Source organism: Lathyrus oleraceus, chromosome 6 (assembly GCF_024323335.1).
Source record: "Lathyrus oleraceus cultivar Zhongwan6 chromosome 6, CAAS_Psat_ZW6_1.0, whole genome shotgun sequence".
Taxonomy (NCBI): Eukaryota; Viridiplantae; Streptophyta; class Magnoliopsida; order Fabales; family Fabaceae; genus Lathyrus; species Lathyrus oleraceus.
In genome coordinates this window covers 463,120,239-463,138,460 of record NC_066584.1, presented here as the reverse complement: position 1 = coordinate 463,138,460, position 18,222 = coordinate 463,120,239, and the positions used below count along the sequence as shown (strand labels likewise).

At 33.4% G+C, this 18,222-nt stretch overlaps 1 protein-coding gene across 1 annotated transcript; it reads right to left on the bottom strand.

Annotated features, from left to right (window-relative positions):
• Positions 1 to 289: 289 nt before the first annotated feature.
• On the bottom strand, positions 290 to 17,340 carry LOC127096628 (magnesium transporter MRS2-3). The gene is made up of 6 exons (XM_051035177.1): positions 16,914 to 17,340; positions 15,268 to 15,393; positions 15,040 to 15,168; positions 1,121 to 1,293; positions 843 to 1,038; positions 290 to 736 (listed from the first exon to the last, which is right to left on the bottom strand). The coding sequence occupies exons 1-6, from the start codon at positions 17,283 to 17,285 to the stop codon at positions 458 to 460; spliced, it is 1,275 nt and encodes a 424-aa protein (XP_050891134.1). The 5' UTR covers positions 17,286 to 17,340; the 3' UTR covers positions 290 to 457.
• Positions 17,341 to 18,222: the final 882 nt, after the last annotated feature.

Sequence of the window (18,222 nt, the reverse complement as noted above, 5' to 3'; positions counted from 1 at the left end):
GTAGTTGCTATTTTTTTGTCTCACATATAATTTGTTTATCTCACATAATAAATTCTTAGTGTGTGGTCATTCAATTTCACAATAAAAAGCCAATATAAGATTCTGCAAGCACCTATGCATCCTAATATAACCGAAGAAACTCTAGCATCCCACCATAATATTATATAGTTCAATGTGAATATTCATGCCAAAAATACACCTATGCATTAAGAACTAACTGAATAAATATGTTATAGAACTATTTAACTAAACACAGTCCAAGTCAATAAAATTTTAACACAATTTAAAATTACATCCATTAATTTCAAAATACAACATACTTAATTACAAAAAAAACTAGCACAAGATTGTATATATCTAAGTATATCAACTTATTATTGTAAAACAAAACATCCAACTTAACTAAAATTTGATGTCTACATAATCATATAAAACTTATACAAAGAGTGAAAACTTTTTACAGCATGTGTTTTTTCTTGTACCAAAGCATGGCAAGAAAATATAAGATTAAACAAGCAGCAGTGCATAGGATAATTGTCACAAAGAACAACTTATCATCTTCAGCATTAAATATATCAATGTGAATATTCATGCCAAAAATACCTGTCACCACAATAAAGCTATTCACAATCACACTTATTGTGCCTATGTGAACTCCAGTTTGCAGAATACGGTTTTGTTTGTCATCTAATGTAATGTTTATGTAGTCCTCTGTGTCCTCAACGTATTCATTCAACTTCAATAACAAAATCCAAAGAAATATTAGCATGAGCAAAGTTTCATTTTTTTTTAAATTTATTGAATAACTGATGTATCTGATTTATATATATAAGATTGCGTACCATGGATAGTTTGTTGAGGGTGCTACCAATTTGCACAAAGTATGCTCCTAAGAGCTTCTCAAGCTCCTCAACACTGCCAACACCACTATTGACAGTACCAGCCTGCGATTTAGGTATTTCGCCACTAACGATACTTTTAGAGTCATCATGATCAGTTAAATCTCCACCTTGTTTCAATGATGATTCGGATAAAGTCCTGATAGATTAAGAAGAATATAAGATATAGAATAATTGTTATTATAAGAATTAAGAAGTGAATATATAATGAAATGAAATGCCTGTCAGCAATATTTGGTTGAAGAACTTGATTCATCATGATGTCGTCTCCATTATTATTCATGGATGAGACTGTAGAAGAATTTTCAAACTTCTGTTGAGACAATTTATTTGTAAGATATAGTTCAGCCATATCTCCGTCATCATCCAACAAGTTTTCTAACTCGTCCTTTACCTGAAAATGGTCATAGGTTTACACTATCAATCAGATTTGTATTTATATTTTGATGCATTGTCAAGAAAGATAATCATGACAAGACAAAATGGAAAAAAGATAAAAGTTGAATTCTCGAAGAAGGAGGAATGTTTTTCCAGCAATCAAAAGAAAAAGAAAGAATTTGACAAGAAAAAGATTGGGTGCTTCAATTGTGAAATTTTTTGAGCATTATGCTTATGAGTGTTGGCATGGTAAAAGAAAAACGGCTCAAAAGAATGAAAAAATGCTCATATGGCTCAAGATGAGGACGATTCATATTTTGATCCATTGTTGTTGATGGTTGTCACCTATGAAAGAAATCCTATGTGTGAGAATTGGTATCTTGATATAGGTTGCTCCAATCACATGGTTAGGCATAAAGAATGGCTGGCCAAGTTGGATAGAAGTAAGAAGACAAATGTGAGACGGATGATAGAAACAAATCTTGTCGTAGAATGCATGGGGAACAATGTCATCATAAGAAAAGATGACAAAATACTGTGACAGAGAATGAACTTTTATTCTGTGGCATGAAGTACTTGATGAATGTAAGAAAAATTATACATAAAGGATTCTCAATTGTCATGAACAAGGACTCCCTTCAATAATTTTGTAATTGATAAAAGTACAAATGCGTGACAACCCTTAGGAGTTAAGGACAATTAGAAGCTTTAAGGTTGTTGTAGGGTTAATAGCTAGCTCACATAGGGTGAGAAAGTTCTATATGTGTTTATTTCAGTCTTGTAGTTCGGTCCCCTCTTCAACCATGATGATATGGCATATATAATTGTACCAGGCTTAGATCTTAGGCTTCCTTGGAGATAGAAACATTCAATAAGTGGGAAGTTTTCCTCCCAACATTCAGAGAATCGTGGTTAACCTTTCTCATAACTTTTTCTGTGTCGTTTCATGGGAAGCACACGTTAATCATTTTTGTGTTTAGGCGACGTTAACCCATTGGAGAGCGATACATCCAACAAAAAGGGAGACACATTCAATAAAGGGGTGAGGAATCTCAAGCAATCCACCTTGATTTAAGAGCTTAGTACAAATCTCTAGTGAGATTCTGAGACGAGACGTGAATTAAGTCCCTCATGTAAAAGGCTAGTTGAGTCCCTCAAACGAGAGGCTAGTTGAGTCCCTCGAACGAGAGGCTAGTTGAATCTCTATGACACATTTATAGGTCTCTGACTATGTGACACATGTCAATTGGAAAATCCCAAAGTGTCAGTTGGAGGGAAAAGGCGTGCGAGGCATTTAATGTTATCAATGCTGACTTAACCTTGAGATGCCAAATTGGCCTTATTTTTCTCGCACATGTTGAAAACAGGCAAAATGTTTCACATATGACTAAAAACCAATGGACCGTTGATTTCCACTAGCTTCCCCCTCCTAATAAAGGAGACAAAAACCAACTTTTTCAATTTTCCATAAACTTTATTGCTAGAGCTTGTAGAACTTTCCTTCTACCTTCGATATCTTTAGTGTTTCCATGAACTCAAGTTCATACTCTACACATGTACAAGTTTGAAACTCCATTTTTCCTTTTCTTTATGGAGATTATTAGCGATTTAGATGAGGATGGCACATGTTTGAACCATCTGCTCTTGACGAGCGTATATCCCTATGGAACTATTATTATATGAATGTTAGGCATCCCAAAGGGATTGTTGATCGTAGATTAGTGGAACTAGGTATGTTTCACAGTTGTGACAGTTTTGTCAGTTCTGAAAGTGATAGTAGTGGTGGATTATGACCACCTCCGAATCTGAGCCCAAGGATGTAAGGGAAGTTGAGTCCGTGTACACCATTGATGACCATATAGTCTGTCTTCATGAATAACTTGGTTTTTCTACCTCTAATGACGAAGAAGAAGTTGTTTTGGAGGTTTTATCTATGGAGGAGAGGGACATCATGGCCACCTCTGATGCCTCTTCTACTTATTTCTTTTATTTCTAGTTACCACCGTTCGCAAGGTTGAGGTTTTCTTCATCTTTTCTTCCTTTGCGATGAAGGTTCTTACGGTACTCAACGGGTCCCCTCCCAAATTATACATAACGGTTGGAGCCTGATTAGGGTATTGGAGATCATATGCCAGTGTCTAGGGGTTTTCTAAACCATCATAATGTTCTTATTTTGTTACTGTACTAAGGAATTTGTTCCTTGGGGTTAGGTAACCTTGGTTGTCTTTCTTGGGAGAGCCTTATTCCAACCACTTCAAAGGTTGGAAGGAAATATTTGTGAGAATGAGGGGGAGGCATAGTTACTCCTTATTTACTACTGGGGCAGATGGTGCCCCCAAGTTTCCCCTCGTCTGGACTGATACTCTTGCGGCGATCAACAGGTACACCTACACTTGTCTTACTACTTATGAGTCTAAGATGGTATTAACCTTGGATGGGTTTAATTTCATGGAGTCTCGTACCATAAGTATTATAGATCAAGGGGATGATGAATCCATGGGTGAATATATAAGTAAGTTTTAAGCATGTTGTCTTTTATTTTTCTTACACAACTCATGTTAATTCTTTCTTCTTGTCTTTGTTGTAGAGAAGATGTCCAAGATTTCCCCGGAGGAGATGAGGGAGTGCCTCGCTAGCAGAAAGGATCAGCGCTCAAGCTCAGATGATCCTCATATCCATCTTGATGGTCTAATCCACAAAGGGGTCAAACACCATCTTGAGGGTGAGGCACCTACTAGGTCTCAGGCCCCAAAGATTTAAAGGAGGGAGGATGACTCTTCCTCTAAGGGTAATGCGACCCAAGTGATTGTTGTTGAAGGCCCCGTAAATTTAAAAATCTATGTGGAGTGGTGACACCTTTGACGCCATCAAGTTCACATGCCCTCGCCTTCCGTTTTTTAAAGATTTCCTGGGGGACTATACGGTTGTCTGTAATAATCCCCCAAAACGGTCTAACCTCAAGGAGGCCCACCTGCTAAGGGTCTTCCTTATAGAGCGTGTTGACAGGGAGAAGCATGCTAAGGAAAATAAGGAGCTAAGGGTAAAGCTTTCCAATTTCAAAGGATATTTGGGCAAAGGGTAGGCAATAATTGAGACATTTTAGAAGGAGAAAGAGATCTTGACGGGAAAGCTTCAAGACATGGACTCTAAGTCCAAGGATTTTTCTACCAAAGAGATGAAGTGGGGAAATCCCTAGAGCAGACCCTTAGTACTCTGAAAAATCTCAAGGAGTAGGTATCTAGGTTGAAGGATGATTTAGTAGAAACCTATGACATCTACTTTGAAAGGTCTAAGGAGCATGCGACTTTTTTATATCATGGGCTGGATTTGAGCTTTATGGGCATGTTCAAAGTTTTATGTGATGGTCAGCTAGTGGATGTATCAGGTGGTTCCCAGCCTTCTGACCTTGTCGTTTCCCCTGCCAAGGGTATTGAAACTGATCCTGAGGTTGACAAGGCGATAGAGGATGCCAATATGGTGGAAACTTCCCTCAGAGATGCTCTAGAAGAAAAGTTGGCTTCTGAAGATAGCCAATGATTTGTAGACTCCCCCCCCCCCCCCCCCTCTTATTCTCTTTACTATTTTTGTAATCATGCCCCTGAAGGTTAGCCCCATGGACCTTTTTTATAGTGTTGAATATTTCCCTTAAGGGCTTCTTACATTTATTCTTATTTGTATGTTTTTATGTCGTGACTCATTGAGGAGTTTCCTTACCCAAGTTTTAGATTTGTTGTTCTTGTGGAGGACCAAGACCTCGCATGCTACTTCATGATGGTGAAGGTCCCATATAGGGATCCAACGTCTGTGAAATCCTTTAAGGTGGCCATGATTTCTATGTAAGGATCCAGCATGCTTAATAGCCTTTAAAGGCGGTAGGGACTCCCACATAAGGATCCATCATGTTTAATATCCTTAAGATGCGGAAAGTACTCCCATGTATTGATCTAGCATATTTAATAGCCTTAAAAGGTAGAAAAGACTCTCGCCTAGGGATCCACATCTTTAATAGTCTTAAGAGGCAGCAAAGACTCCCACATAAGGATCCAATATGTTTAATATCCTTAAAAGACGGCCTTGACCATATTCCATTCCTCCTTGATGTCCTACACGTAATAGAAATAAATCAAAACTTATATAAATAAAGGGAATGCCTCATTAAAAATCGTGCACTACTTTAACGACACACGAAAAGAGTGACCCTACAAAAACATCAGTATCCTTACAAACATGGTCGAGAATATAACTCACCTAAACAAATAGACATTAAGCAAACTGAACTAAATGAGGCTCATGTCCCTAGCAATTATCTTGTGATAAGATATCTTCTTATGCAAACTTCATAGTCTCCTCACCTGGACTGGCCAAACTTTCCTTAGTTGGAGCTTTCTCTAGTGGATTTATCTTTTCCTCTATAATCAAGGTGTTCACGTATATTTTTTTGTTCCTCTTGAACTTCAAGCTTTCCGTAGAGCATTTTCTAGTGATCTTGTGAATCCCCTAGATAACACCAACTCGCCCATATGGGAGCGGGTACTTCATGCATATATAAGGTGCATAGGGCGGCCCCTAACTTGTTAAAGGTAGGCTGCCCTATGATCATATTATATGTTGAGGGCACATTAATGAATAAATATCTTACCTTGACCTGCATGATATTTTCCCCTCCTCCAAAGGTGTTCTTCAGCTTTATGTAACCCACCTGCAACCTTTGGAGGGTTTTAGGTCCTCCACATACTGAAGGAGCCTCTCAAATGTATCCTAGTAAAGAATGTTTGAGGAGCTTTCTTGATCAATCAAGACTGTTTTGATCTCTCACTCGTCTCATTGAATGGTGATAACCATGAGGTCATCGTTCTGCGGGTGAATGTCAAAAACATCCCTCTCGAAAAAGATAATCTTGGCCTCTTGAGCTTCCAACTCATCTGCCACAAAGTCAATGGGCGATTCATCAATGGCCAAAATCTGGCGAGCACATTCCTTGCAGGAGTAACCGGTCTCCCCACCCCTAATTAATTCTCTTGTGATGGTTGTGAGGGTATGAAGAATGAATATATCCTTTCCTCCTTTGGCTGGCTCCTTCCCATTCTTGGACCTGGGATGGCCTGAGAAATCTCACCCTTGAGAATTGGATTTGCTTGATCTTGTTGCGAATCTTCCCTTGATATATTTCTTCAGATGACCTTCTTGAATGAGGTGATCTATCTACCTTTTTGAGTTGGTACCAATATTCCATTTGATGTCCCTTAACCTTATGGAACTTACACCAATTGTGAGGATAAGTTCCATGACGTCCGTCTTGGGAGATGGTGGTTGGGGGATATTATTCATATGTAAGACCTCTCGCTATATCTTCTCTCTGCATGCATTCAAGGGAGTGAAATATTTTGTGGAATTTCCACTTTACTTGAACATGGTTTTGTCTCTCATGGGTGACATATACTAGTTCCTTCGCAAGTTGTATGTGTTAAGAGTGCATTCTTTTGCATCACAGGCCTTCTTTTCAACATTTCTCTCCTCTTCTTTAATGTAATATTCTACTTGTGTCATTACCTCATCTAACTATGTCGCATTCCTTTGAGAGTGGGATTCATGAAGTGTCCCTCCTTGAGTTATTTCTGAAATGATCCTACAGACATTTCTTAGTTTGGATGGACTACCTTGATTGTTGCTTTGTTGAAGCGGGCGAGATACTCCCTCAGTGACATTGAGGGGCCTTGAGGTATGTTTAATAGAATGATGGTGTTCAAATTTCAGTGCCTTCTTGCATAAAATTGGTGGACTAGCTTATTCACTAGGTCTAGATAGCTAGTGACGAAGAGTTTGAGAGGTCGATATACCTTCTTAGAGCTGCATCTCTGAAGGTGTTGGACAAGAGCTTGCACTTCAAGGAGTCTGGTGCCCCAATGATAGTCATATGGATGTTGATGGAAGGCACGTGCTCATTTGGTTCGTTGCATCCATCGAACTTAGCCAATAATATTGGCTTGAAGTTCTATGGGACATGCGCCTCTCATATCTCATCCTATAGATGTTACATATCCAATACTTTCAGTTTGTCCACCATATATGTTTCTTTCTGGTGCTGCTCGATATGAAGAATGTTATTCTTCCAGGTTTGGTTCTAATGACGAAGGTCGTCCATAACAACATACATCTTTACTATGACACTTTCCTCGGCGTCATATTCCTTATTGGCCAGAGTCATTATATTTTTGTTCACCATGATGAAGGATGAGCGTAAATATAATACTCCGGATGAATGTTGTGATGGTTGCCCAATTTGTTTTACTAGGACCCTGCGGTGGGTGTTAATTGTATTTGCTAAATATACAAATGCATGACAACCTCTAATGATTAAGGGATGTAAGAGGATTTAAGGTTGTAGGAGGATAAAATCTAGATCATGTAGGGTGAAAAATTCCTATATATGTTTACTTTTGTCTTGTAGTTTGATCCCCTCTTCAACTATGATGATGGGGGTATTTATAATCATATCGGTCCTGAATCTTAGGCCTCCTAAGAGATAGCAAGCGTTTAAGGAGTGGGAAAGTTTCCTCCTAACATTCATGGGAGTGTAGTCCACCTTTCTCACGACTTTTCTATGTCGTTTCATGGGAAGGAAATGTGACTCATTTGTGTTCTTAGGCAACTTTAACCCATGTGAGTGTGATACTTCAATAGGTGACACATTCAATAAAGGGGTCGTCGATCCGATAAACGAGCAACTAGAGATCTTAGTGTTTCCTCTAAGACCCTTTTACGAATATACTAATACATATTTAATCGGAAAAAATGTTAGTTTTAATATCTACCTTGTTAAAGAATAAAACTTTCAAAGGTAGTGTCAAACCTGTGAAGATGATCTACATGACAGTCACTACTCAAGATGATTTAAACTGGTTATAGAACATGAGGTATGTTCATAAAAACTTTAGAATCTTAAGGCAGTTAAGCTCAAAAAATTTGATTGTGGGATTTTCAAAAGTGGATATGGCTGAGAAGACCTTTATGTTCTGCCTCAAAGGTGACTAAAGTAGATTATCATTCACTTCTAGCATACCAAAAATATTAATTTCAGCTATAGGTGTAATATACTATGACATTTATGATCTCTTTGATGTTTCATTACATTTGTTGATGAATATACCAGAATGTTATGGCTATACATTATGGAATTATGTGTTTGCAGGTTCAATTAAGAAGTAATCAAAGTTAAGCAATAATTGCCTAGACCTAGTATTTCCTTAATGTTTTGACGATGACAACTCATGCAACATGAATTTAATGACAACTCATAGAAGTAGTCAAAGATGCACAAAATAGTTTGTTCAAGGTCTTCCTTTGAGTAAAGTCGAAGAGTTAAGGTTTTATGATCATTGTGATATCCTTTAATGATGGTGTCTAACTTAAAAATATCTCAAACCTCATCTCCAAGAATATTCAAGTAAAGTTCTCATATTATTGGTATATTTGGTAAAATACTTAAAGCTTAAAAGTATGAAAGAGAGGAAGTGTGAAAGCTCGCCTGATCGTATTCGAGTGATTAATGTTTTGTAAAACCACAAGGGTATTTTTGTAAAGTAATATAGCTAAATAACACACATACTAAAACCTTTTGTTAAAGTCTCCATTTCTCAAAGAAAATAACCTAAATATATTTTGGAGCCTAGCCAGATGAATTGGGAACTTTCAAAATGATTACAACATGTATTTTGAACTGTCTAATCGATTGGAGTAGGTTAATGGATTATAACAGTATCTTAATGAAGGGTAATGGCTCTATATTAAATATTTCCAAAATGGATGATTATCAAAGATTATTTAGGGCATCAAATCGATTGGAATATGACCTAATCGATTGGATAATTAATTTTGCCCATGGATCTTTTCCTTTTTTGTATCACCTTTTGGCCTAAAAATAGATGCCTATCCCTTCATATTTTTCAAATCCAAAACGTGAGATATCTCACCTTCTTCACGCTCTCTTTCTCTAAAAACATATTTCCTACTTTCTCTCACATTAACTTAGTTGTAGCGCTTTGAGAAAGTTCTTGTGTTTAAGTGAGTAAACTTGTTATGGAAAGCAGAAATTTTTAAATTCACCAAGATCCTTTTCTATTAAGTAAATATCTCTTCCTAGGAAGTGTTTGTTTGGGTTCGAAGGTAAATCCATTAAAATCTTTGTTTCAGGATTTAATATTAAGTCGGTGTTTGGTTTGTGAGTTAAGCCACTTAAGGAAAAGCTCTCTTTATGTTTCTTGAATATAATCAGTGAAAATATTCTTGTTGGTTCTTGAGCTCGGCCTGGTGTAAAAACTCAACTTGGTATGAGATTAGCCCAGTGTAAAATCTTGGTCCGGTTCATGGTCAACCCATGTAAAATCCTGGTTCGGTTTAAAGAATAGTTAGTTTAAAACTCTACATTGGTTCGAGATAAGTCCATATAAAATCTCTTTTTAGCTCGGGGACTAATTGCTCAAAGCTTTGTTCGTGTTTGGAAGGAAAACTAACCGCTTTAGTATGTTGCTCAGTGTTTTGTTAGAAGTAAACCTAAAACTTCATTTTTCCTTGTACAAGGGACTCATGAGCCTAACCTACTAAAAACTCATAAATATTACTTGATAATCCTAATATCAATTATTGGAGAGAGGAGTAGGTCACTTCTTTTAAATTAAACCTCTATAAATCCTTGTGTCATCTCTTTCTCCTTATCTTTTACTTCCCGCATATTTTCTTTACTCTACTTTTCCAATGCAATATTCAAATGTTTTCTTGAAAATTATTTTGAACTCTAATTTAGAAAAAGATTTTGTTTTAAATTATCATTTTTTAAACCCCCGTGATTCATACCCATCTTATGTATGGAGTCACATGTTCAACAAGTGGCATTAGAGTCTAACTCTTATTCAAAGACTAGTTGTCTTAGGGGGAGGGTGAATTCTAATACTATTTCTAACAAGAGATCTTTCCTAAATACGCCTTCGCTGTTTAATGATGATAGGTTTGAACTATGGAAATCTATATTTAAAATATTCATTTAAATTTTTTATTTTGAATTGTGGGTAACAATATTCAATGGTCAGTTTATTCCTACTCACCACATAAATGGAGAAGTAGTAGATAAACATGATTTCCTTTGGACCGTAGAGGAAAAGAAAAAGTTTGAATTGATTTTAAAAAAAAGAATTGTTATGTCGTTAGATGATAGTCAATTCCTTTACAATTATAATTGCAAAATTGCCAAGGAAATGTGGGATACTCTTAAGATGATATATGGAGTTTCTCCAAGTGTCAAACAAGAACAAATGAACACACGAGGTGAAGAAGATGAATATTTTATTCATAAGTGTTTCTTTAAATTTAGAAATGTTAGAAATGGTATTAGAATGTATGTCACTAACAAATATCTAAGAGTTAAAAATTGGAATCAGAAATCTGGCTCAATCCTTAAATCAACAGATAAGAGTGTTTAGGATTCTCAAGGAAAATCAAAGAAGGGATAAATTATGGATCTATGTGTTTGTAGTTATGAAGTTGATGATCCTGATGCTGACAACCTTCTTAATGTTTTGATGATGATAAGACTAATGAATATCAAAGTAAGTGGTAATAGATTTCCAAATCTTTGATGATGATAACCAAACTTGAAGACATATCAAGCCTCATCAAGTAGGAGACTCAAGATTATATTTAATTTTTTATATGATCGTTGTATCTGGAAAAGGATCTTGAAAGCCTCACAGATATGAAAGAGAGAAAGTGTGAATGCTCGCATGATCATGTTAGTTTGAGTGACTAGAGTTTTATGAAAGTAGGAGAGTAACTTCTAAGATACTAAGCTGACTCACTTAAATATTTTTCAAGTCTTAGCCAATTGATTAGGAAACTGTTAGCTTCATTTAAAACTTTTTTTAACAATCCAATCGATTGGCGCCTAAATCCAATCTATTGGAATAATAAAAATGAACTATCCAACATATTGGAGCTTTAACCCAATCAATTATAAGAAGCTAAATTGATTGCATAATAAATTATGACAATGTCTTAATGATTGTCAACAACTCTCTATCCAAACGTTCCAAAATAGGCCAAGATAATCGACTTTTAGGTCACCTAATCGATTGGATCTTAAGCCAACCGATTGGGCCATTAAAATACCCCATGGATCATTTCCTTTTTTGTTTTATTCATCTCCTATCTAAAGGATACGTCTCCCCTCCTCATTACATGCAAAATATCTAAAGTTTCATATTTCTTTGGAATCTCTCTCTCTCTCTCTCTCTAAAAATATTTTTCTCTCACTTAAGTGGCATTATTTCCTTTGAGTGAAAATATACTTCTAAGGACATTGTTTTGGTGTCGTTTTGTTGTTATTATATTCAGAAATGTGATACTCTTGAGAATTAGAGTTTGGTTCTTGACATAAACCAATCTTTTAAAATCAATGTGTTGGTTTTTAGAGCTTTTCTTGAAAAAAAATTGCATGGTTCTTGAGATAAGCCTGGAAAATCTATAATTGGTTCATTAGCTTAGTTTGGGTAAAATCTTCCATTTTTGGTTGGATATAAGCCTTTGCAAAATCTCAAAACCAGATTGTGTCAAGGTTCGTGAGCATAACTTGTAAAATCTCAAGTTTATAGTTAAAATCTCAAGAATATCTCTTGGGGATAGGAGTAGGCCAACATTTGGCCGAATCTAGATAAATCAATGGTGACATCTCTTTAAACTCTTATCATTTAATTTTTGCAGTTTATTTAATTGTTTTTATTTTTTATGATATTCATTTTACTCCAATATTAAAGAATACTAGCACAGTTCATTTCTTAAGTAACAAAATCTTAAAATTAATCGGGAATTTTGAATACCACAATTCACCATTCTCTTGTGCTTGAACTCACTTGTCCAATAGAAATTATAGAGTAATTTAAGGAATTAGCCGAATTACATAAAGATGAGTACATAAGATTAAAACTTTAAAAATTCTCAGCAACTTCATCAAACTTCTACAAGACAACTTCTATGGTTTCCTTCAAAAGAATAGTTTCAATAGATAAGCGCTCTTCGGAGAATTCAACATTAATGAAGGAACTTCATTTAGAGGATGTGAAAAAGAATAAGCCTTATATAGTGGAATCTTCTAATTAATAAAGGAGAATTAAGACTCTACAAATGATAAAGAATCAACGTCAAGAAGAACCTTCGAATAATCTTCTTCCAACGAAGAAGATGAAGTATGCTTGAAAGTATCTCATGAAGAAGATGACCATGAGGTATCAAAGATATATAAAATAAATTTTTTAAAGTGCTAAGTTAATCAAAGAAAATGACAATATTAAAAAGCATAACTTAGACCTTAAGGATTATCTTGAGTTCTTAGAGAAAAGAAATGAAAGCTTAAGTTCGAAATAGCTAATATTAGAAACGCAGTTGGAACGTATGAGACTTGTGTCTCAATGAAAAAGTAAGTAATAGATTTGTATGAAACCCTAAGTAAATTTAAAAAAGGGAAATAAAATATTGACTATATTCTATAAAGTCAAAGGTCTTCCTTAAATAAAATTGGATTAGGGTTTAAGTCCAGTATAGCACATGGTAAAGAACCAAATAGAAAGAAAGTGAATCAACCTATGTATAAATGTTTTCATTGCAATAATTTTGGCAATTTAGAATTATTTTATTTTGATAAATTGGAAAGGTCTAAAGGTAGTAACCCTATACCTTTTAGAACTACTAACTCAACGAGACCCAAGAAAATTTGGCTACCAAAGGTGAAACCTTAGTATGTTTTTGCAGAGATGCTTTACAACTTTTATAAAGTATTAACGAATATTAAATGAAGTTGTGCAAAACACAAATTATACTTTCGAGTATACAATTAGTTTTAATACTAAAGTCTATGATCCAAGGATGTTTCATGATGGTGTATATCAACAATCGTGATCAAAGCAAGTATTTGTTGAGGATGGTCTCAACACATGTGATCTATGATCATCTATTAACCTCTTAGTAGATTGAGAAGATAAGTATGTGGTGGAGATATATATCTCGTGGTTTAACCAGCTATCGTATCCAATGATCTTTAGAGAAGGACATGTCACACTATGTTGGCATTCCCTTTAAAGAGGGAGTTTTTATCAAGGTTACTTGGTAATCAAAGTAGTACATTATTCTAAAGGTCGAATGATTGGGAGACTCCGATTAATCCTTTAAAATAACGTGTTTAACATTTTCTCATCAATTTAAAATATTTTTGCTAACACATTAGCTTTCTAGTGTTTTTCTATAAATGGATGCAAATAAATTGGCAAAGGGTGTAAAAATGAGAAACTCAAAGCAAAATCTAGTACAAGGCCCAAAAACACCAAGAAGGCTTAATTGCAAAAGCCTAATCAATTGGATCACCTCGGCGCTTTAATTTTCAAATCAAATATGATAGAAACTTCACCATCAAGTTAATCAAATATGAGCATTAATGGAAATTACATAAGATCCTTGAAAAATTGATGATCCAATTGATTGGCGCCTTAATCAATTCGATTGGATAAGTTATTTTTGCATATTTTAGTTCTGAGATATATTGGACATAATTCTCATTCATTTAGTGAATGTTTTACATGCCAAATTTGTCAGAGGCTTCACTATGAATAGGCAACCCCATTTTCATTATTTTGGATCTCATATTTTCTTTCTCTCTCTCTTTGTGTGTGTGTGATTATCTCTTCAAAAATCTCCATCATCATCACCATAGCACCTAGGAAAGCAAGATTTGCCTCAAACCCTCTTACCGGCGATTTCACATCTCAACAACAAGAAGGAAGATACTTCCAAGACTTCACAAACAGAACCGTCTTATGAACTCACAAATTGATTTTAGAATCTTTAAGGATTGCGAACTCTTCAATATATTTTGAAGAATTAAAATTATCCATATTTCTCTGCAGCCCTCCAAGAAAATTTATCCATCATTGGTTGAGATGTTCTTCTCGAATTTTATTTCGCTGATGCAATAGTCTACTATAAAGTGATGAAACACAAAATATCTCTATCCCCGGAAGAATTTGCAAACATATTGAATCTTTATCATGAAGGATCTGTCTTTAAATCAGAGAGAGAGAGAGAGAGAGAGAGAGAGAGAGAGAGAGAGAGAGTTTAATGGCTCAACATCAGAGAGAGAGAGAGAGAGAGAGAGTTTAATGGCTCAACATCAGAGAGAGAGAGAGAGAGAGAGAGAGAGAATTTAAATGGCTCAACATCAGAGAGAGAGAGAGAGAGAGAGAGAGAGAGAGAGAATTTAAATGGATCAACATTAAAGAGAGAGAGAGAGAGAGAGAGAGAGAGAGAATTTAAATAACTTAACATCAGAGAGATGAGAGAATTTAAATAGCTCAACATCAGAGAGAGAGAGAGAGAGAGAGAGAGAGAGAGAGAATTTTAAATGGCTCAACATCGTGTGTGTATATATATATATATATATAATTATATATATATATATATATATATATATATATATATATATATTATATAATATATATATATATATATAACATCAGAGAGAAAGAGAGAGAGAATTAAATTGTTCAACAGAGAGAGACTCACGATGATAAAGAACAATATAAAATCAAATTCATACCATTACAAATAAATTAAATAATCTAAATTATCCCACACAATATGCACTAGTTATTAAAGTGAGTGAATTCGAAATATGACATTACTATAAATTTAAAAGATAAATTGATGATAGGAAAAAGAAAGTTCTAACCCTTTGAACACGAGCAGTTAAGGCAACTAATCGACTCTTAATATGACGAACACGTTCCAAATTAAGAGTACTAATCTTTGAGGTTAGCTTATCTAGGGCAGGATAAGCCTCAAGTTCCAATATATTTGCCTACAAAACAATCAACAAAAGCAAATAAATTTTTGAAAACCAACAACTCAACAAAAAAAAAAAGTAAGCAACATAGACAAACATAGTATACATACACACCTCGTTTTCTAAGGAACTTATGACATCTTCAAGACATGCCTCCAACACCACAAACTCAAAAGGAATAATCTTCTTTTTGTCATTAACTTGCTTTATTTCATCTTCATCCTTCTTATCTTCATCATCCTACAATTTTGATAATATTGATCATGATAAAAATAAACCAGAAGAAGTAATCACGAAAATGAAATGGTTTTTATTAGATTTATTTCATAGATCTGTTTTGATAAACAATTTATTTAGAGTTTATAGTACAAATAAATACTTATGAATTATTTTGCATAAGATATTTTTATAATAAAAATAAAATAAATTTAAAATTTATTAATATATAGTTTCCATAAGATTAAAGAAATATTAAAAGAAATATTATAATTTATTTTGATAAAGTTTTTCAAACGGTATCCCAAATTTATATTAATGAATAAATTTAAATAAATCAATTCGAATATATTATATATTTATTCCGACATATTTTAATATGAAAAAAATAACTTTACAAAATAATAATAATTTAACTATATTTTTAGTTTCATAAAAATTTATTTAGATTAATCAAAATTATTTATGTTAAATATTTCATCACGTAAAAGATGAAACGAAGAATATAATAATGAAAATTACATTTGAAAATTAAAATTTTCAAATAACTTTCAGTTTGTCTCACTTTCAAAGAAAATTGTATGTATGGATTTTTAAATGCATTTTTGTCCCGACCATTTTTTTTTATGACATGACATCTCTACTGTTCCCTTCCTTTTATAATAATTGTGATTTTAAAATAAATATTTATTTTAAAATAAATATTATTTTCACTTTTTAATAATATAAAAATAATTGTTATTTTTTTAATTTTATATTTTAATTATTATTCTATACACTATTTTTAACACATTAATATGATTAATTTAGTAAAAATAAAATATCTTATAAAGATTTTTTTTTTTAATATATGCTATAAAAATCTTAAATAATAATCATTTTAAAATGGATGGACATGTGACACCATTAAATTAAATTCAGTTTAATTGTGTAGTATTTTCGAAAGGAGTGTTTTCATGTTCAAAAGATCATAGATTTTCATAATTTTTTTGAAAAATGAAAATTTGAAGATAAAGTGTCGGAGGAGTTTTATGCAACATTGAAGGTTTGAAATTTGTGTCACGCCATAAAAAAAAGAAAACGAATCTCAAAGATTGTTAAAAAAAGAAGTAAAAACCCCAATTTTAGAATTAGAGTGTCTAAAAATTAATTTTGGTAAAAATAGACTAAAAAATATACATTTAAACTTTTTTAAGGTTTATTTTTTATACACTATAGTGGAAAGTATTTACATTATCAACAAATAAGTATAATCCATATATGTAATTTCAAAACTACTACCTTGTTTACAAAATATAAGCGAGAGGCAAATGTATTTGACTCAAAATTTAGATCAAATACATTTCACTTTTTCCTTTTTATTTATGAAAAAAAATGTTTTTTTATAATTGTAATCTATTTGGTCTATATATTATTAAGATACACTATTATATAAAGTAAATATTTTTTTACAGATAAGATTGAATGGAATATTCTATTAAAAAATATAATTAAAAAAGAAAGTTAATAATCTATGTTTGTAGTGAAGGTTAAGAAAACTTTACCTGAGAATGATCAATGATAATACTATGATGATGAAGAATCCTTGCATGAAGTTCTTCCACAAAAGGAACAACAGATGGATCTCTAGAATTGAGCAAAAGAACCTCATGTGCACTAACAATAGCCTTTATTTGTTCCAAGTTTAAGACCATTGCTTTGTCACGACCCATAATTGTTGAAGGGTATGACAACATAGGATCAAGAATCCTAAGGTCCCTGGCCGCTAGCCCGGTCCGCTGCATTATTGTCGGTTTTCCGGCCTCCACCGTCTGTCTTTGCCCCTCATTGCTCATTATCAACCATGTTCTTGCCTTGCTTGCTTTCTTACTTACAAGTCGTTCTGTTACCTTCACTACTCTCTCATTTCTCATCATCTTCTCTCATAGAAGAGAGAAGAGAGTGTTAGATATATTTATATTTTTGTTTTATATTACCTTTTTAGAATAAAAGGATCCTATATTTAAATATTTAGATATTTTGTATTATTATAACCTAATCTAAAGTTTAATAGTTTGACCATCTTTTTTTTTCCTCCTTATATGACTTGTCTTTGATTCATTGTATTCAATTAGATTATACCACTCTTATTTAGTTTACTATATTTAAGAGGCATGTTTGCGCCCACCGCATTGATAATTTTGAATTAAGTGAAACAATGAAATCAAACTTAAACTTAAATGCACGTGGTATTATGAAAAGAAGAATGTTTTATCGGATATCCCTATACTTTTCCTCGTACCTCTACTTTTTAGGAAATATTTCAACTTTATTTTTGTATGATTTTAATAAATTTACTATTTTGTTTTTTTCTATTCATTTAAGTTTTGGTGTAGATGAATTTATGTATCGAAAAACTTGTTTTTAAGTTATTATGTGATATACGTTTTGGTAATCGAAAAACATAATAGGAAGTCATCGGACAGTCATTTTTAAAATAAAAATTAACTTTTTTTATGTTGCAATTAAGGAAATTCCTTTACAAATAAGCGATAAAAATATGTGCATATACTTTTGATTGCATTCTCAACTACAAAGATTTGATACACGAGATGAGATGATAAAAATGGATTAAAGAGGTTGGAATTAGAAATAAAGTAACTGTCATAATCCAGATATCGAAACAAACAAGAGAGGGAGAAGAAACAAAATAGTATTTGGTTGTGAAATAGGTGGGAATACAAGGATACAGATGATGGAACACAAAGTGTGAATTTTTTTTTTAAATATCCAAAATTTTAAAAAAAATTTCAAAATTAACCATTTTTTCAAAAAAATTACACAAATGGGCAAAATTTGCCCTAATTGTGTACA